Consider the following 22078-nt stretch of genomic DNA (forward strand, 5'->3'; position numbering starts at 1 on the left):
GCATGGTGAAAATGATCAGTGCTGTTTACTGTACTGCAGCTGGAAAGAAATGCCATACATCTAAGCAGAATAGTCAGACTAACAATTGGTAAGCATTTTACACAACTCAGAAATGCCATCTATCTAAAACAGAAGCAGTAATATGTAGCTGTGTTAAGCCAGGCTGAGAACAAGTCTATCACACTGTGTATATGTCCCCACAGAAATCAGTGGCCCAAATGATTTTAACCCTTTCAAAATACCAGTTATTTACAAAAGGAAAAATATATAGGGTGACAAGGTTGGCCAACAGTTTGCAATAAAAAGCATTGGGCCGGGCTGATAACGCATGGATTCTATAAAGCAGCTTGTGCACTATATAAGTCCACACAGAAATCAGTGGACTTGAATCCTTTCAATATGCAAGCTACTTATTCAAAACATAACCAACATTGTGACGTTTGTCATTTGCTTATTGAAATATAACATGATTTTTTTTTTTTTAAATAAAACTTAAGTTTGTTTAGGGAAAGTGTAATATTTAATTTATGAGGACATTCCAACCAAAATTGGAATCTCCATGAATGCATTTCAGCTTTGAATAGAAGCATATACACGTCTTAGCAACAATGCTTCAAATAAAAGCTATAGCTGTTTCAAAAGTGTATATAAGTATGCTCCGTGCACCAGCATTTTAAACACAGCGCTTGCTCAGAGAGCTTAAGGTGCTTTTATCATCTGGTAATGACTCCGTTTGTTAATTGCTGACATGATACAAGCCCCACTGGCGCTCTGAGTGGCTGCAGTATTTAAAATGCTGGTGCACTAAGCATATCTAGCTATGCTTCACATGCACATGCAGAGAAAAATGCTACCACTAAAACAGTGATAACTTTACTAGAAGCATTTTTGCCAATACATTTATATTGCAAATGTTTTTATTCAAAGATGTAATACATCTATGTGCATTTAAATGTTGACTGTAATGTCCCTTTAAAATAAAAAAATGACATATGTTTTGTTTGTCAGCTTGCAACTGACGTCACGCGCTACTGCAGCTACACATTCTGTGCAATTAGATAAACGTTCACAGCTGCTGTCAGTGAGTGAGATAATACAAGCTACAGGCGTGTGCATGCCTTGCAATGCTAATTCCTCATTCGAATGCTAATTGGCTGGTCCAGCTGTCACTCAGCTGAGAAAGTCAGAACAACATCATAAGCCGTCCCAATAAATTGCATCAGCAGAATTCCTGCTTTCACTAGTAATTTCCAGATTACATATTTGTTTAGTTCTACAACATATTTGTGCATAACTCCCGGAGCTATAGCTATGCGATTACTGTTTCTGTTATCGCTTCTAGTTCCTGATGCAGCTTGTGGTGAGTATTTGTTTTAGATAGCATCAGTAAATTGTATTTTGCAAATCCGTTTGAGGTATTTCTATTTCCTTGTAACTGTTTGTAAAGTATTGTAAATTGAGCTGAAGGAACAGCATTGCACTACTGTCATCTAGATAAACACATCTAGTTAGCCAATCACAAGAGACAAATGAGTGCAGGCACCATTTAGAAGCTAGCTCCCACAAGTGTAGGATATGTGATTATTCTTTTTCATCTAGGGATACCAAGAGAATGAAGCAAATTTAAAAGTGTCTCAAAATGACATGCTCTGTCTTAATCATGCAAGTTTAATTTTGTCTTTCTTGTCCCTTTAAAGTAGCATTAAAGTATGTTTATTATCTACATAGTATTTATTAGTCATTAAAGGGACATTACACATCGTAGTTTTCTGCACTACATTTTAGTCTTAGCAATGTAATGGCAATGATTTCTGCAGTCTCACAATAAACTAAAACATCAAGTGAGTGTGGAACTGTTTTGTGATTGGTTCACCAATGTGCTTTGCTATTTATTCAACAAAGGATATCTAAAGAATTAAGCAAATTAGATAATTGAGGTAAATGGAATGTTTTTTTTAAATTTGTATCCTCTATCTGAGTCATGAAAGGAAAATTTTGTTAATGTCCCACCTGGGTGCTAAGCTGTTTTAAGTTTTTTTTTTATTTTTTTAAAGACTTACACTGTTGGAAAGGTCTTGGGGTCTGTAGCTGCTTAGATGCCTGATATACAGGCTTCTAAGCAGCATGCCCCCTGCTCCTATACTTAATATTGTTAATGTTAAATAAAGTTGCACGGTGACATCATCACGTCATTGCGCATGACGTCACCGCACATAACGCGAAGCGCCGGCGATGCCTGTCACTATGCAGGCCCGATTTCCGGGGTAGGAGCGGGCGGGAGCCCCAGATCTCCCTCAAGTTGGGAGAGTGCTAGCGACGGCTCAGAGTGGTTAAAGGGACATGAAACCCCAAATTATTCTTTGATGATTTAAACAGAACATACCATTTTAAAAAGTCTTCAGTTTACTTCTATTCATTCTCATAAAATTCTTTGTTGAGGTGATACCTAGGTAGATAGCGTGCACATGTCTGGAGGGCTAAATGCCATCTAGTGCTTTTGCAAATGAATAACATTCTTGCAAAACAGCTGCTATATCGTTCTGCAGACACGTGCACGCTCCTGAGATTGTTTTCTAACAATGAATACCAAGAAAATTTGATAATAGAGGTATATGGGAAAGTTGTTTAAAATTGCATGCTCTATCTGAATCATAAAAGAAAAATTTGAGGTTTCAGGCCCCTTAAACATTTTATATTACAACCTCAAAGTGTTTACTAGGCTTGTGCATTCATTTAGTTACATATGTAAATTGTTAATGAAAGCACGGATATTCGTTTAGTTTTCAAGAAACAAATATCTGGACCAATACGCCAATTAATTAAAAAAAAAAAGAAATATTGACTAAATTTATCTCGAGTCATTTGTTTACTTTAAATTACCTTTAGAGGTTAGATATTTTAAGTGCATTGGAGAGCTGCGCTAATTCCGACCCTTCTTCACAAAGCCACGGGCCGTGCTAATCAAAGACTTAGCGTAGCGAATCCCAGAACCTTTTGTGCAGACCCTGGGATCCGACACACTTCACCTCCTTTTAGTGCAGCCTATAGGGCTCTGTGAAGAAGAGTCGGAATTAGCACGGCTCTCTAACTCTCTAGCTGTAAATATAACGCTACAGGTGAGCTTTTTTACCTGTAGCAAAGGAACATTTATATTTAATTTCCCCCGAATATTCAGTATTTGTTTCATTTTAAACAAAACAAATACTGAATAGTGCAGCAGACGAATATATAAAAAAACTAATTTTTCTGAATGTTCGTTCTGAAAGATTCGGATGAACCGAAATTTTCGCTAATGCACAAGTGTACTGTTTACTTTCCCAGGGGCGTATTTTGGCTTAGGCAAACAAGGCACTTGCCTAGGGCAGCAATTGAGCAATTGGGGGGGGCAGCACTTTTTTAGTCTCTGGTAGGAGCGGCAGGTGACCTAAAGGGACAGCTAATACCAACATTTGTTATTGTTTAAAAAGATAGATCGATAATGCCCCGACCCTCCGGAGCAATGTTCAGGGGCAAACGATGATAGTCTTAGCTGTCGGACTTCAGTGTTTGGTGTAGGCTGCAACTGCGCACTCCGTAGACTGGCTCAAAACTTGCGCCTAGGAGTTAAGTAAGGCAAAAGTCTCAGTACGCAGGTTGTGCAAATTGCCTAGATAGTTCCTCTGTGGTTCAGGATTGTGTATATCAGAAAATCCAAGGCTTTTTTATTCTTTGTAGGTGTTTTAAGCACGGAGTGCGTCTGGTCAGCTCGGCAGTTAACTCCGCCCTCCCACATTTTTTTTTGTAGCCTTTTACAACAGGGGCCTTCTAGTTCAAGTGTGCTATATTTAAATCTTTTTACTCTCTCCCGTGAGTTGTGGTTGATACTGCACTAATTGGCTAAAATATAAGTCAATAGATAATAAATAAATAAATAGTCATGTGATCAGGGGGCAGTCAAAAGAGGCCTTAGATACAAGGTAATCAGAGAGGTTATAAGTATACTAATATAACCGTGTTGTTTATGCAAAACTGGGGAATGGGTAATAAAGGGATTGTCTATCATTTTTAAACAATAAACATTTTGGAGTTGACTGTCCCTTTAACTAGTGCTAGCTGTCTGTATTATATATATATATAATTACTAGTCACATGTACACTGTATACATATATGCTAATTCAACCCACCTGAGTGTAAAACATTCCATGAAAAAGAAAGTTACATTACACCCTGACAAAAAATTGTAATGCCTAAGGCAGCACACATTCTAAATATGCCACTGACTCTCCCTTTGATCCTCACAAATAAAAATAAATAAATAAAATGCATTCTTACCTTATGTTTTCACAAGCTCCCCTTGTAGCTAACAGTGTAGAACTTTATCTGTTTCCAGCAATTTTTCTAGATATGCCTAGGGTTGCAAGGTGTCCAGTTTTCAACGGGACAGTGAATTATTTTAGCAGGCTGTCCAATTAAATGTTATAAAAATACTGGACACTTTAATGTCCATTTTTTTTTTTATTTTTTTAAAGTCATAGTTAAATTTAAGAAGGACTCATATGCCTCAATGCATTACACAAAATAAGTCACAGAGGTCATTTAGCTACTGTGTTTTTTGTGTGGTAGAGATGGGCTAATGTGGTGAAAACACAGTTCACTTTGTGGTACAAGGAATAGTCTTGTGGACATTTGTTTTGGACAATCGAATATTGATAAAAACAAAAATTAATAAAAATTCAGTAACCAAAGTTTATTTCTGTTTTTTACGAATGTTACTTTCAGTTTTGAATGTTGATAATTAGATTGAATATCCACATTCAAAATTTCGAATGAAACATTCGATTTAACAAATGCTATTCAGAAGTTCAATAGTCCATGTTGTAGGGAATTTCTAAATTGATAAATAATAGATACAAATTCTTATTTATTTTTTTCTGAATATTGCATAATTCGAATATTACATTTAAAGGAAGCATTAGAAATACTATTAAATGAATCTTAGAATGTGGTACAAACATTCAAAATGAACAAAAGTGTTAAAATTGGTTTAATTTTTCAATTTTTGTCAAACATTTGCCCATCCCTAGTTTGTGGTAAAGCAGCTGAGGAGGTAAACTGGTTGTTTTTGGTAAACTGGTTGATTTGTATTAGACATGTGCCTTCTATCTATCTATCTATCTATCTATCTATCTATCTATCTATCTATTGTCTGTCCATCTACACAACGTGCTGGAAGTTTCTTCTAGTTAGAAATTGCAATGGATCATTTAATAATGTGCAAAATCTTTTAATATACATACATTCTACTGAGCATGTGCAAGAATTCATGGAATATACATATATGCGTTTTGGGATTGGCTTATGGCTGTCACATGATGTAGTTGAGAAGGAAAAGGCAGAATATTTAAATATTAAAATCAGAATATTGTTTTCTAAGTGGTTTTGCATTGTCTTTTTATCAAGCAGTTATTGATTATGATATTCTACTGTGTTACTGGTCATTTAAATAAAAATATAAGTCTAGACATTACTTTTTGATTTTTTTATGCTAAAGCTTAACAAATAAAGTTATTAATGCATTGTCTTTTTTATAACTTTTTTTAGACAGTCACAGACTTCAGTATTTTGTCACCACAGCCCCTGTACCTATACCTGGGCTGCCTAAGTACTCGATTATTGGATACATTGATGACATGCCATATGCGAAATATACAAGTGAAACAGAGCGTGCTGAGATATTTTATAAATGGCTGGATGAAAAAACTGATCCTGAACACTGGAAGGAGATGACTCAGCGAGCACAAAACTTTGAAAGATATCACAGAGATATTACTCGCTTGATAAGAGTTCTGTTTAACCAGACAACTGGTAAGTGACATTACATAAATTTCATTAAAGAGACTCTAAGGTAAAACTGTTTTTTTTTTATGATTCAAAGAGAGCAAACATTTTAAAAAAATAAAAAATCTTTCCAATTTATTTATATTAATAAATTGTGCACAGTATTTTTATATGCACACTTTCTAAGGCACCAGCTACTACTGAACACGTGCAAAAGTGTATACGTATACCTGTCTGTGATTTGCTTACAACTGTCACATGTAGGGATGGGCGAATGTGTTTATATTCGAATTCGAATGTTAGAACAAATGTTATTGTAGAAATTCGATTTACATAATAGAATGCTGATAAGAACGAATATTCTTAAAAATTCGATTTTCAAATTTTATTTACAGTTTTCGAATGTCACATTCGAATTCGAATGTCACTTTCAAATTCGAATATTACATTTATAAAACACAATTATAGACTAGAAACACTATTTTGAATGTCACATTTGAATCGAACATCACATTCGAATCGAATATCACATTCAAATTCGAATATTACATTTATTAAACACAGTTGTAGACTAGAAATGCTATTTGGAATTTGAATGTCACATTCAAATATTATATGGTGAGAAAAAGAGACAGCGCAACCCCACATCAAGGTAGCAATTTTCACAAATTTATTGAATACACACAAGTAATGCACTTACAAACAGTTTGAAATTTCTCGCATTGATCCCTTCATAGGGAAAAAGGAAGCAAGTCCCAGTTTAGAAATCCTTCCGGTCACAGTTGTATTACTGCCGCATCGATATTCCTTCCACACTGTCTAAGTAAAACGGAGCCGTCCTAAGCTCCACCCCCAACGCGTTTCGTCTGCGCTGTCCAGACTTTATCAAGAGGAAATGGTGATGTTTAGCACGCTCCTGTGTGCTGCTATTTACATCCGGCCGTCACTTCTCATTGGTTGTTCACTGACCTATCAGGTCGCGGATTGCGACCAAGCCTCTTAACACTAAAGGCAATATCGCAAACTAATCCACTTGATGAAAAATAAATCTACAGTCTTACTATTTGTCAGCATACTCCATTAAATGTTTGAATACTTAGATCTTCTGATAAAACATTAAAGGAACAATTAGTAAAGCATAAATGGACCTCTATATATACGTAGTTCATTATTCACAGATTAACATTAGGATAAAATTCATTCACTTCATAAAAGATTCTTTACATGATTAAATACAAAAAGATTGACATATTAAAAAGGCTGAATAAATACTTACATATACAATTCATGTTTAATACAAATTCTCCTTATAGGAACCTATATAGCTACAGAAAGAATTAATAAAAAATCATTCATAATTAATAAAAATTCATCTTGAAAGGACCTATATTATATTAAAAAGAGTTGATCTGAATTCAAACAACAGTCCATAAAAAATTAATTACTTATTTTGTTACAAGAAGAGAGACAAATATACTGATTTTACAGCATAAAGGCCTGCAAGTCTATATCGACATTTAACCCTTTTGGGGCCATACAGTTAAGCAGGTGAATCCATTTGGTTTCACACTTTCTGAGGTGCATTAACCTTTGCTGTTCATTGCCTACTGACTGTGGGATAGTCTCTAATATTTTCACTTTGAGGCTATTTGGATTTTTGTCATGTACCCTCCTAAAGTGTTCAGATACACTATGATTTTCATATCCCTTTGTTATGTTCTCTATGTGTTCATAGATGCAGCGTTTGACTTTCCTTTTCGTTCTTCCCACGTAAATTAAATTACATTCACATATGAGATAATACACCGCATATATGGACACACATGAAGCTCTATCTTTAATTTTAAATTCCTTGGAGTGATCCCAATTGTAAACATTATCACCCTTACTAATGAGGCTACACATACAGCAGTTAAGTCTACCACACTTGAAAGTTCCCCCTTTATTAATGCACCAATCTGAGAGAGTCCCTTTCTTTGTATTTTTAATTTCTCTTAATTTTGAAGGAGCCAAAATATTTTTAATACTTTTGTTTTTCTTAAAGATGGTTACCGGGTGAGGGTCTAAATGGGGTCCTAGCACAGGGTCAGCCAACAGGATATTCCAATGTTTTTTTAAAGTATTTTTAATAAAGTTAGCACCTAGATTATATGTTGTTATAAATTTAGCTCCCCATTTCTTTTCCTCATTCTGGGTTTCAACCTGATGTTCATTAGTGCTGAGCAGAAGGTCCCCTCTATCCTTATTCCTGCTTTCAATTCTTGCTTTCTGTATTAAGCTACTGTCATACCCTTTCTTTAAAAATTTGTCTTCTAACTGATCAGCTTCTGTATCAAAGTCATCTATGTTGGTACAGTTTCTACGAATCCTAAGGAATTGGCCATATGGTATATTTCTTTTCCATTGGGGCAGGTGGCTACTTCCTGCATTTAGAAACCCATTACTATCTACTTCTTTCTTAAAATTCTTGACCGCTGTTTTATTGGTAATCGGATCAATGAAAAGACATAAATCCAGAAATTCTATTTCACTCTTGTGTATTTTACTTGTAAATTCCAGGTTAAAATTATTGTTATTAAGATGACTGATAAACTCCATAGCTTTAGTATCACTCCCTTTCCATACCATGAGAATGTCATCGATATAGCGCCGATATATCATGACATTCTCCTTGTATGGATTGTTATTCCACACGTACCTCTCCTCGAAAGCAGCCATGTAAATATTGGCATAGGAAGGAGCCATGGGCGTATTACCTCATTGTATACGAATATACCACATACAGAGGGAGTGAAAGCCTTTGAGGAGTTCTTTGACAAATTTAGTGATGTACCACCGATACAAGTCAAGTATTTAGCTAGAGGGATTGAATTTATTTTATTCCACAATTTCTTCTCCTTCGAGAAAAAGTTTTATCAGCAGATACAAGGAACGGCCATGGGTACGCCCATGGCCCCTTCCTATGCCAATATTTACATGGCTGCTTTCGAGGAGAGGTACGTGTGGAATAACAATCCATACAAGGAGAATGTCATGATATATCGGCGCTATATCGATGACATTCTCATGGTATGGAAAGGGAGTGATACTAAAGCTATGGAGTTTATCAGTCATCTTAATAACAATAATTTTAACCTGGAATTTACAAGTAAAATACACAAGAGTGAAATAGAATTTCTGGATTTATGTCTTTTCATTGATCAGATTACCAATAAAACAGCGGTCAAGAATTTTAAGAAAGAAGTAGATAGTAATGGGTTTCTAAATGCAGGAAGTGGCCACCTGCCCCAATGGAAAAGAAATATACCATATGGCCAATTCCTTAGGATTCGTAGAAACTGTACCAACATAGATGACTTTGATACAGAAGCTGATCAGTTAGAAGACAAATTTTTAAAGAAAGGGTATGACAGTAGCTTAATACAGAAAGCAAGAATTGAAAGCAGGAATAAGGATAGAGGGGACCTTCTGCTCAGCACTAATGAACATCAGGTTGAAACCCAGAATGAGGAAAAGAAATGGGGAGCTAAATTTATAACAACATATAATCTAGGTGCTAACTTTATTAAAAATACTTTAAAAAACATTGGAATATCCTGTTGGCTGACCCTGTGCTAGGACCCCATTTAGACCCTCACCCGGTAACCATCTTTAAGAAAAACAAAAGTATTAAAAATATTTTGGCTCCTTCAAAATTAAGAGAAATTAAAAATACAAAGAAAGGGACTCTCTCAGATTGGTGCATTAATAAAGGGGGAACTTTCAAGTGTGGTAGACTTAACTGCTGTATGTGTAGCCTCATTAGTAAGGGTGATAATGTTTACAATTGGGATCACTCCAAGGAATTTAAAATTAAAGATAGAGCTTCATGTGTGTCCATATATGCGGTGTATTATCTCATATGTGAATGTAATTTAATTTACGTGGGAAGAACGAAAAGGAAAGTCAAACGCCGCATCTATGAACACATAGAGAACATAACAAAGGGATATGAAAATCATAGTGTATCTGAACACTTTAGGAGGGTACATGACAAAAATCCAAATAGCCTCAAAGTGAAAATATTAGAGACTATCCCACAGTCAGTAGGCAATGAACAGCAAAGGTTAATGCACCTCAGAAAGTGTGAAACCAAATGGATTCACCTGCTTAACTGTATGGCCCCAAAAGGGTTAAATGTCGATATAGACTTGCAGGCCTTTATGCTGTAAAATCAGTATATTTTTCTCTCTTCTTGTAACAAAATAAGTAATTAATTTTTTATGGACTGTTGTTTGAATTCAGATCAACTCTTTTTAATATAATATAGGTCCTTTCAAGATGAATTTTTATTAATTATGAATGATTTTTTATTAATTCTTTCTGTAGCTATATAGGTTCCTATAAGGAGAATTTTTATTAAACATGAATTGTATATGTAAGTATTTATTCAGCCTTTTTAATATGTCAATCTTTTTGTATTTAATCATGTAAAGAATCTTTTATGAAGTGAATGAATTTTATCCTAATGTTAATCTGTGAATAATGAACTACGTATATATAGAGGTCCATTTATGCTTTACTAATTGTTCCTTTAATGTTTTATCAGAAGATCTAAGTATTCAAACATTTAATGGAGTATGCTGACAAATAGTAAGACTGTAGATTTATTTTTCATCAAGTGGATTAGTTTGCGATATTGCCTTTAGTGTTAAGAGGCTTGGTCGCAATCCGCGACCTGATAGGTCAGTGAACAACCAATGAGAAGTGACGGCCGGATGTAAATAGCAGCACACAGGAGCGTGCTAAACATCACCATTTCCTCTTGATAAAGTCTGGACAGCGCAGACGAAACGCGTTGGGGGTGGAGCTTAGGACGGCTCCGTTTTACTTAGACAGTGTGGAAGGAATATCGATGCGGCAGTAATACAACTGTGACCGGAAGGATTTCTAAACTGGGACTTGCTTCCTTTTTCCCTATGAAGGGATCAATGCGAGAAATTTCAAACTGTTTGTAAGTGCATTACTTGTGTGTATTCAATAAATTTGTGAAAATTGCTACCTTGATGTGGGGTTGCGCTGTCTCTTTTTCTCACCATAGGATCTGCAACCAAAAAGAGCGTTTGGAAACAAGCCTCTGGAAGTAGCTGCACCCCACCCTCTAAGGACTGTGATCAGGAGTTGACATTACTAACTACTGCAACAATCATTAGTCTATATGAACACTCCTAAGGACACTTCCCTGTAGTGGGTAATATCTATTCAGACAGATCAATTACGTTTGATCATTTGCTTTTTAGGCTTTCTATTCATTCACTATTGCTTTTTAGTATTTATATGTATTTATATTAACTTGTATGTGTATTTCTTATTTATTATTTTTATTTTATAGTTGCTGCAGTATTTATTTAAGTTTTTAGCTAATTTATTCATTCTAATATCCCTCTTATTTTAATATTATCCCATATCCTCTTCTCTACCAAGTTGCGCTGTTAATACTTTTAGTGTATTTTGTACATTCAAATATTACATTTCGAAATTGAATGAATACATAGCTAAACATTTTATTATTCTAACAAATATTTTTGAATTTTATTGAAAAATTCGAAAATGAAAATTTGAAAATAGAATGTTAGAATGTTATATAAACATTCGAAATTCGATTTGAACGAATGTATAAAAATTCGTTTTAAATTATGAATTTTTAGAAACATTCGCCCATCCATATTCACATGATACAGGAGGCGGAGTAAGTGCTACAACTTTTTCATTTTATATCCATTTGTTGTCTATGCAATTCTACTATATTTAAGGTTCCTTTAACCACTTAATAGTAAGATAACTTTCATTAGCCAAAACTGTACAGCCAATAAAATCACTGAACTGATAAATCTTCTTACATTTTACTAAAATGTTTATTTTTATTGTTATAGGTTAACATTAGACCAAACCCCGGTACTTAGCATTAAATATCAATAAGAGACATCACAATCCAATTAATAAACATTATCAGTAGATTTATTTGAGACTCATTAAAGGGATACTTAACTTAAATTAAAGGGACATGAAACCCACATTTTTCTTTCATGATTTAGAAAGATCATGCAATTTTTTTACAGCTTTCCAGTTTACATCGATTATCTAGTTTGCTTTATTCTCTTGATATTCTTACTTGAAACACATATGTAAATAGGCTCAGTTGCTGCTGATTGGTGGCTGCATATAGATGCCATGTGTTATTGACTCAACCAATGCGCATTGCTATTTCTTCAACAAAGGATACCTAAGAATGAAGCAAATTAGATAATAGAAGTAAATTGGAATGTTATTATAAATTGTATTCTCTATCTGAATCATGAAATATTTTTTTTGGGTTTCATGTCCCTTTTTAAACTTTCAGGATTCAGAAAGAGCAGGCAAATAAAAAAAAAATAAAAAAAAAATTTTCCGATAAACTTCCACTACCAAATTGTGCCTTTTTTTTATATGCATACATTCTGAGGCACCAACTCTTACTGAGCATGTACAAGAGTTCACAATAACTACCTATATGAGTCTATTATTGGCTGATAGCTGTCACATGATTTTGGGGTAGGAAAAAAAGAGGTAAACTTTAAAATTTCTCAAGAAAAATATCTACTGCTCCCAATGAATGTTATAGCATTATCTTTTTAATATAAATTAGTTATTTTATGTAATTTTACTGTATTTAATGGTCCTTTTTAAGTCTAATATTTTAATAAGATCTTTGGGTGAAGTCAGATAATGTATTCTGGGGATCTCATGCTACAGGCCCCGCCCCATCCTGATCTTAATTGTGCAGCAACCATTTTGCAAAAATTATAGGGACATAAAATTACTTCACATTTACGTAGCATGGTATACCTGCAAATCCCGCTGTTGGTAAACTGCCTTTAATTTTCTGTAGGTAGTGGATAAACAATGATGTGGCTATATTCACCTTTCTGTCCCTCCACATTGCTCCCTTTTTCTAGAGGAGAATACAGGTCACAAACCAAGAGCCATTTGACTACATTTGCCATAACTTTTGCGCTTACCTATGTCATGTGCATTAGAGAGTGACTGTCATGTGCACATGCAACCTTTAATCGCATACGCATTGCCTCTCATTACCACTCTTGAAAGACGATCCCTCAAGAGTTGATGCAGGACACAGATTAGGGGGGTGGATCAGGCTACTACTAGTAAAAATAAAAAGAGAGAAGTGCTCAACCTGGGAACGAACAATAGCATAATAGCTTGTTCTATGGCTAGTTACCACCCAAGAAGCGGCCTCTTTTTGCTCAACATATGCCTTTCACTGAGAAGAACTTTTCTGAAGCATATCAGTCTGATCCTGACTTCACAGTACAGTCCAGCCCCGAAATACCAGGCAGTACCTCTCTGAACGAGAGAAACAGCAAAACCCCAGACGTACGTTTCGGCCTATTGTGGGCCTTGTCAGTGAGGTGCAACCATATCCCTCTAGGCACACTGAGCAACGGGTCCACGTCTGGAAGCAGCCTCTTTTTGCTCAATAGGCCAAAACATAAGTCTGGGGTTTTGCTGTTTCTCTCATTCAGAGAGGGATTGCCTGGTATTTCGGGGCTGGACTGTACTGTGAAGTCAGGATCAGACTGAGATGCTTCAGGAAAGTTCTTCTCTGTGAAAGGCACATGTTGAGCAAAAAGAGGCTGCTTCTAGGGTGGTAACTAGCCATAGAACAAGCTATTATGCTATTGTTCGTTCCCAGGTTGAGCGCTTCTCTCTTTTTATTTACTACTAGTAAAAGCCCAATGCAAGTAACTTTATTTAAAAAAAAAATACTTATAAGGCATTTTTTAAACATTTTTCTTCACAGACCTTTATTGCTTCTTTTTAATGAATATAAAAATAACATTATTTTATAACAATATTTTGATAAAATTTGAAATACAGTATGGATTTTATAGTATACAATGTCACTTTTTTATGGTGTACATAGCAAATAGAAACAGATGTAATTATTTCCTAAAAATGTCAGAGATATTTTATGATCTCATTCTTAAAGAGACAGTCTACAATTAAGTCATCTTAAAGTCTTACCTTAGATAAAGCGGCAAATAGCCTCCTCCACATTTTCTATATCATGCAGCAGGAACAGTAAAAAAGTTATTTTAAAATTAATCTTGTGTCTGGCCACTTTGAATTGGCTGCCAAGCTCTGCCCACTGATGACATCATGATCTGGACTGCATCTAGGCACTCTGCTGAATAGCATTGATAGCCTGTTGAATCCAACCAGTGAGCCTATTGTGATTGGACACTATATGCAGCCCATATTGTTATGTCATCAGTGGGCGGAGTTTGCCAGCCATTTCAAAGTGGCCAGGAACAATATTAATTTTAAAATAACTTTTTTAACATTTCTGCTGCATGATATAGAAAGGGTGCAGGAGGCTATTTGCAGCTTAATCTAAGGTAAGACTTTAAGATTAATAAAGTTTAGACTGTCCTTTTAATCTCAATTCACCTTAAAGTAACTAGTGCCTGCTATCTCCCTGGGCTGCTAACATTAAAAAAAAAAGTGCATTCCTATTGGATTGTGCGCACTTTCACAAGTCATGTGCGCTATGTTGGGAAAAGGTGCGCGCAAAGGGAATAATGTAGTGCATGTGAAAGGGACACTGAACCCAATTTTTTTTCTTTCATGATTCAGATAGAGCTTGCAATTTTAAGCAACTTTCTAATTTACTCCTATTATCAATTTTTCTTCATTCTCTTGGTATCTTTATTTGAAAAGCAAGAATGTAAGTTTAGACGCCGGCCCATTTTTGGTGAACAATCTGGGTTGTTCTTACTGATTAGTGGATACATTTACCCACCAATAAACAAGTGCTGTCCATCGTCTGAACCAAAAAATCGCTGGCTCCTTAGCTTTAGCTTAGATGCCTTCTTTTGAAATAAAGATAGCAAGAGAACAAAGAAAAAATAATAGGAGTAAATTAAAAAGTTGCTTAAAATTGCTACTCTATCTGAATCACGAAAGAAAATAATTTGGGTTCAGTGTCCCTTTAATCTTTAAATAGCATAATATATATTGTTTAATTTTCATGCAGATAAACACATACTCCAGGTAAAGCTTGAATGTGAATTACATGACGATGGCACCATTAACGGAGGACTAGAGTTTGGTTATGATGGGGAGGAAATCATTGCGTTTGATAAGGAGAGAGTCATTTTTATTCCTATGCATCAAGAGGCTCAATACATAACACAGAAGTGGAATATTGATGGAATGATAAGAAATAAGGATCTAATTGAACGTGACTGCATAAGGTGGATAAAAATGTATTTCAGACTTGGGCAGAATAAGCTGGAGAGGAAAGGTGAGAGGTCACAATATGTAATCTTTACACTGTAACTATGACATAGTTTAATGTCTGTTATTTAAAGGGAAATTCCGGTCAAAATTTAAATGCAGATACATTAAAGGGATAGTAAACACCAAACATATTTTTATTTAAAAAGATAGATAATCCCTTTCTTTACCATTCCCCAGTTTTGCATAACCAACATGGTTATATTAATATACTTTTTCCCCTCTGTAATTACCTTGTATCTAAGCTTCTGCTGACTGCCTCCTTATCTCAGATCTTTTAACAGATTTGCATTGTAGGCAATTAGTGCAGATTTTTAAAATACTCCACGTGTGTGAGCACAATGTTATTTATATGAAACACATGAACTAACACCCCTCTAGCTGTGAAAAACTGTCAAATGCATTCAGATAAGAGGCGGCCTTCAAGGACTTAGAAATTAGCATATGAGCCTTCTAGGTTTAGCTTTCAACTAAGAATACAAAGAGAACAAAGCAAATGTAATGATTAAAGTAAATTAAAAAAAGTGTTTTAAATTACATGTCCTATCTGAATCATGAAACTTTAATATGGATTTTACTATCCCTTTAACTACATTTTTTATTAGAAACATATTTACTATATACATGTATTTACAAAAAAATGCTTCTAGTAAACGTTATCAGGGTTATAGTGTTGGCATTTTTCTCTCCACGTGCATGTGAAGCATAGCTAGATATTTTCAGTGCACCAGCATTTTAATTACTGCAGCTGCTATGAGCACCAGTGGGACTTGTAGCATGTCAGCAATTAACAAATATACACCTAGATTACAAATTGTGCATTTGTGTTTTAACACTGAAAAAATGGTAATTTCAGTGTTAAAACAGCACCGCAGCCATTTCAAAGTCTTGTCAGTATAGCTGTTTCGCAAGCCTTTTAGCCTGTAATGCAACGTCAGTCCCGCACTCGTAAAAATTAAGTTTTTTCATGGGACTTCCATAGCGCTGCCCTTACGAGTTTTGCGGTGAGGCTGAAAAGCTTGCATTCCAGCCTATACCAACAAGATCCGTCTCGCAATCTAAAAGCAGTAGTTATGAGTTTTACGCTACAAAACTCAAAGTGCACTAAACACCCATAAACTACCTATTAACCCCTAAACCAAGGCCCTACTGCATCGCAAACACTATATTAGTTATTAACCCCTAATCTGCCGCTCCCGACATCGCCACCACTATACTAGTTATTAAGCCCTAAACTGACGCCCTCCTGCATCGCAAACACTCTTTAATTATTAACCCCTAATCTGCCGTCCGCCCACATCGCTGCTACTATACTAAAGTTATTAAGCCCTACACCGCCGCCATTATAATAAACCTATTAACCCCTAAACCGCAAGCCCCCACAACGAAATATACTAAATTAAACTATTAACCCCTAAACCAAAAGCCCTCCACATCGCAATAAACTAATTTAAACTAGTAAACCCTAAACCTAACGCCCCCCCTTAACTTTATATTAAAATTACAATTTTCCTATCTTAAATTAAATCTTACCTGTAAAATTAAAAAAACTAACTACCAATTAAATAAACTTTATTACACATTAAAAAAATCCTAACGCTACTCCAAAACTTACAAACTATCTAATTACAAAAAATTTAAAAAGACAAAATTATCAAAAATAAAAAAGAATTACACCTAATCTAATAGCCCTATAAAAATAAAAAAGCCCACCGAAAATAAAAAAAGCCTAGCCTACATTAAACTACCAATAGCCATTAAAAATGCCCTTTGTAGGGCATTGCTCTAAGTTAAACAGCTAAAAATAGACCCCCAACAGTAAAACCCACCCCCCAACCAACCCCCCAAAATAAAAACCTAACTCTAACAAAAACCTAAGCTACCCATTGCCCTGAAAAGGGAATTTGTATGGGCATTGCCCTTAAAAGGGCATTTAGCTCTTTTGCATTGCGCTGAAAAGGGCATTTAGCTTTTTTACGAAAAGCCCAAACCCTAAACAACAAAAAAAACACCCAAATAAACTTAAAAAATCCTAACACTAACCCTACGAAGATCCACATACAGTTGCTGAAATCCCGCTTGAAGGATTTTCATTCCGGCGGATTTATCTTCATCCAGGCGACAGGCGGCTCCATCTTTATCCAGGCGGCTCCATCTTCATCCCGGCAGCATCTTCTATCTTCATCCCGGTGGCGCGGAGCGGATCCATTCTGAAGAAATCTAGCGTGGAGCATCCTCTTCATACGGTCGCAGCCGTACACTGAATCTTCAATGCAAGGTATGCAATTCAAAATGGTGTCCCTTGCATTCCTATTGGCTGATTTGATTTTGGAAATTCAAATCAGCTAATAGGATGAGAGCTACTGAAATCCTATTGGCTGTTTAAATCAGCCACTAGGATGAGAGCTACTGAAATTCTATTGGCTATTCAAATCAGCCAATATAATTTCAGTAGCTCTCATCCTATTGGCTGATTTGAATTTCCAAAATCAAATCAGCCAATAGGAATGCAAGGGTGTCAGGTTCTGGTGTATATGCGCTCAGGACACAGACCCTCTGGGCAGTGGTAGGGAATTGGAGACACCGACCCCTGACCCAGGGAAGAGTATCCTGGACGTGGATAGATGATATTCTGTGTTTCATAGTTGCAAGAAGTTATTGTAGAAATCATAGAGAGTAAAGCATATGAATATAATTTCTTCAACGGAAACATAAATTGATACTGTGACTAATCGTTAATAGGAGTAGCTGCAGCATTCATGAGATAAATATAGCAATGTAATGTTCAGGCTTCAGAGTAAACTGGTAAAAGGTTGTGACTCATGGATGCAAAGACTTACTGCAGGTTCACAGTACTTAATAATAGTATTTAGAGCTGTAAGCAGAGTTGCACAGGTAAGTTTAAGGCATTAAATACTGATTGTGTATATATTGTAAAATCACAGGAGAACTGTTTAACTGAACACATAGAAGCAGAGTTCTGAATAGATTAACATGCTTGCAGGAGGATATTTCAACTATGATAACTTGTAGCAGAGAAAAGTTGTAAAGTTTTGAGTATGATGCTGTTGTAGCAATTTGAGAGATTATAACCAATGCATTGTTGTAATTTAGAAATAGTTCAGAGATTAAAGGGATACTAACCCCAAATTTTTTCTTTCATGATTCAGATAGAGCATGCAATTTTAAGCAACTTTCTAATTTACTCCTATTATCAATTTTTCTTTGTTCTCATGTTATCTTGATTTAAAAAAGCAGTAATAAAAGGTTAGGAGCCAGCCCATTTTTAGTTCAGCACCTTGGTAGCGCTTGCTGATTGGTTTGCAACATTTAGCCACAAATCAGCAAGTGCTACCCAGGTGCTGAACAAAAAATGGTCCGGCTCCAAAGCTTACAGTACTGCTTTTTCAAATCAAGATAACATGAGGACAAAAAAAATTGATAATAGGAGTAAATTTAAAAAGGTGCTTAAAATCTCATGCTCTATCTGAATCATGAAAGAAAAAAATTGGGTTTAGTATTCCTTTAAGTAGCAGTGTCCAGGAAACAAAAGGAATTATATGGATACTTGCGATTAGATGATTTTAAGCATAGCTTGAAGGAAAGGCTGTATATGCTGGTAAAATTCATAATGGAAACAGTCACAGACATCTGTTTCTGGAACAAAACTTCAATACTAATGCAATGCACATTGGGCCTGAGAAGATTTAAAAGGAGGCTGAGGGAATCAGGTGCATGAATGATTAGTTAATTTGGCAGGTACGTTGAATGCAGATACTGCTCACACAGTATGAATGTCAGTAGCAGGGAAGGCAGTCTTAAAGGGACAGTGATATCAGACAGGCATATGTTACAAAGGGACGCCATTTTGAATTGGGTACCTTGCATTGAAAATTCAGTGTACAGCGGCGACCGTATGAAGAGGATGCTCAGCCTGGATGTCTTCAGGATGGATCTGCTCCGTGCCGCCGGGATGTAGATACTTCAAGCGGGACTTCAGCAACTGTAAGTGGATCTTCGGGGGTTAGCGTTACGATATTTTTTTTTTTTTTAGGGTTGGTTTGGGCTTTTCGTAAATGAGCCAAATGCCCTTTTCAGGGCAATGGGGAGCTTAGTTTTTTTAGGTAGTTTTTTGGGGGGTTGGTTGTGTGGGTGGTGGGTTTTACTGTTGGGGGGTTGTTTGTATTTTATTTTTACAGGTAAAAGAGTTGATTTCTTTGGGGCAATGCCCCGCAAAAGGCCCTTTTAAGGGCCATTGGCAGTTTAGTGTAGGGTAGTTTTTTTTTTATTTTGGGTGCTTTTTTATTTTGATAGGGCTATTAGATTAGGTGTAATTAGTTTAAATATTTGATAATCTCTTTTTTATTTTGTGTAATTTAGTGTTTATTATTTTCTGTAATTTAGATGAATGTATTTTGTTAATTTAATGTATTTAATTTCAGTGTAATGTTAGGTTTTAGTGTAAGACAGGTTAGGTTTTATTTTACAGGTAAATTTGTATTTATTTTAACTAGGTAGTTAGTAAATAGTTAATAACTATTTAATAACTAATCTACCTAGTTAAAATAAATACAAACTTACCTGTGAAATAAAAATAAAACATTAGCTAGATACAATATAGCTATTAGTTATATTGTAGCGATCTTAGGTTTTATTTTACGGGTAAGTATATGTATTTAGTTTTAAATAGGAATAATTTAGGTATTAATTGTAATATTTATTTGTAATTTATTTTAATTATGTTAAAGTAAGTGGGTGTTAGGTTTAGGGGTTAATAACTTTAGTATGGTGGCAGCGACATTGGGGGCAACCGATTAGGGGTTAATAAGTGTAGTTAGCTGGCGGCAATTTGGGGGGCAGCAGATTAGGGGTTAATAACAGTAATGTAGGTTGCAGTGATGTTAGGGACAGCTGATAAGGGGTTAATAAGTGTATGTAGGTGGCAACGACATTGGGGGCAGCAGATTAGGGGTTAATAATTTTATTATATTGTGTTTGCAATGTGGGAGGGCCTTGGTTTAGGGGTTAATGGGTAGTTTATGGGTGTTAGTGTACTTTGTAACACTTAAATTATGAGTTTTATGGTACAGCTTTTTAGCGTAAAACCCATAACTACTGACTTTCAGGTGACGGTACAGATCTTGTAGTTATGGGCTGTACCGCTCACTTTTTGGCCGGACAGACAAACTCGTAATACCAGCGCTATGGAAGTCCCATTGAAAAAGGACTTTTTAAAAAGTGCGGTAGTTACATTGCGTGACGGCCAAAAAAGTGTGCGGTACAGCTGTACCTACAAGATTCGTAATAGCAGCGGTAGTGAAAAAGCAGCATTGAGGCTTTTTCACTTGTAACGCAAAACTCGTAATCTAGCTGAAGGTTATCTATATGGCCCACATGAACTAGCAGTCTCCTGCTGTGAAAAGCTAATTAAAAAAAAGTGATAAGAGGCTGTCTATAGTGGCTTAGAAACAGGCAGACATTTAGAGGTTTAAAGGTTATAAAGTATATTAATATAACAATGTTGGTTGTTGCGAGCTGGGGAATGGGTAGGAAAGGTGTTATCTACTATCTTTTTAATTATTACCAGTGTTTGAGTTGACTGTCCCTTTAAGTGTAATAACTTTTTGTTTTGTTTTTCAGTTCCCCCAAAAGTAGAAATTTTTGATCACCAATCAGACACTGCGACAAAACTTCACTGCCTGGCATACGGGTTTTACCCACGAGCTGTGGATGCCAAGTGGGTGAAGAACAGTAAAGATGATGTTTATTCAGATGTTGCTAAACAAATCCTCCCCAATCCTGATGGGACCTATCAGATTAGAGTCACAGTAGAGGTTATTCCAAAGAATGAAGACACTTACGGTTGCCATATTGACCACAGCAGCCTAAATAACCCTATGATCGTGTTATGGGGTGAGTATCGAAGAATAACTAAAAGAAAAGAGAGGTAGATTAACTTAGTGAAATAAATTAAAGGGACATGAAACCCCCAAAATGTATTTCATGATTCAGATAGAGAATACAATTTTAAACAACTTTCTAATTTACTTCTATTATCTAATTTGTTTCATTATCTTAGTATAATTTGTTGAAGGAGCAGCAATGCACCACTGGTTTCTAACTGAATTCATGGGTGAGCCAATGACAATCGGTATAAATATATGCAGCCACCAATCAGCAGCTAGAACCTAGGTTCTTTGCTGCTCCTGAGCTTACCTAGATAAACCTTTCAGCAAAGGATAACAAGAGAAGGAAGACAATTAAATAATAGAAGTAAATTGGAAAGTTTTTTAAAATTGTATTCTCTGTTTAAATAACAAATGTCTAATTATGACTTTACTGTCCCTTTTAAGACACTTCTTTTTTTTTATGTGATTTAAATTTTTATTAGTATCTAAACAGTGTATTTAGGATTTATGTCACCTTGAACTGACATAAATCTGAAAGAAATGTGTTCACAAAACTAAAGACTAAGGGCTAGATAGTGGAGAGCTAAAGTTAGCGTGCGAAGCAATAAGCAGAATTGCGACTGTGCTAATTTGCATGCAAATTACAAGTTAAAAGTAAACTGTTGCGCTTGACCACAAACAAAATTTGCTCTCGTAGTGTCAGCGTTAGTGATGTCGCGAACCTAAAATTTTGCGTTCGCGATCAGCGAACGCAAACTTCCACAAAAGTTTGCGAACGTGCGAACCGCCATAGACTTCAATAGGCAGGCGAATTTTAAAACCCACAGGGACTCTTTCTGGCCACAAAAGTGATGGAAAAGTTATTTCAAGGGGACTAACACCTGGACTGTGGCATGCCGGAGGGGGATCCATGGCAAAACTCCCATGGAAAATTACATAGTTGATGCAGAGTCTGTTTTTAATCCATAAAGGGCATAAATCGCCTAAAATTCCTAAATTGTTTGGAATAACG

General features: G+C 35.6%; 1 protein-coding gene across 1 annotated transcript in view; it reads left to right on the plus strand.

Moving 5' to 3' along the window:
• The first annotated feature begins 1311 nt into the window (after positions 1-1311).
• LOC128636567 (major histocompatibility complex class I-related gene protein-like) overlaps positions 1312-22078 on the plus strand; it is an 86833-nt gene continuing 66066 nt past the window's right edge. The window contains exons 1-4 of the mRNA XM_053689561.1: positions 1312-1360; positions 5582-5845; positions 14895-15164; positions 20798-21070. Of these exons, the coding sequence (XP_053545536.1) occupies positions 1312-1360; positions 5582-5845; positions 14895-15164; positions 20798-21070 (856 nt within the window). The remainder of the gene's footprint in view (positions 1361-5581; positions 5846-14894; positions 15165-20797; positions 21071-22078) is intronic.

The sequence above is a fragment of the Bombina bombina genome, chromosome 7 (genome assembly GCF_027579735.1).
Source record: "Bombina bombina isolate aBomBom1 chromosome 7, aBomBom1.pri, whole genome shotgun sequence".
Lineage (NCBI taxonomy): Eukaryota > Metazoa > Chordata > Amphibia > Anura > Bombinatoridae > Bombina > Bombina bombina.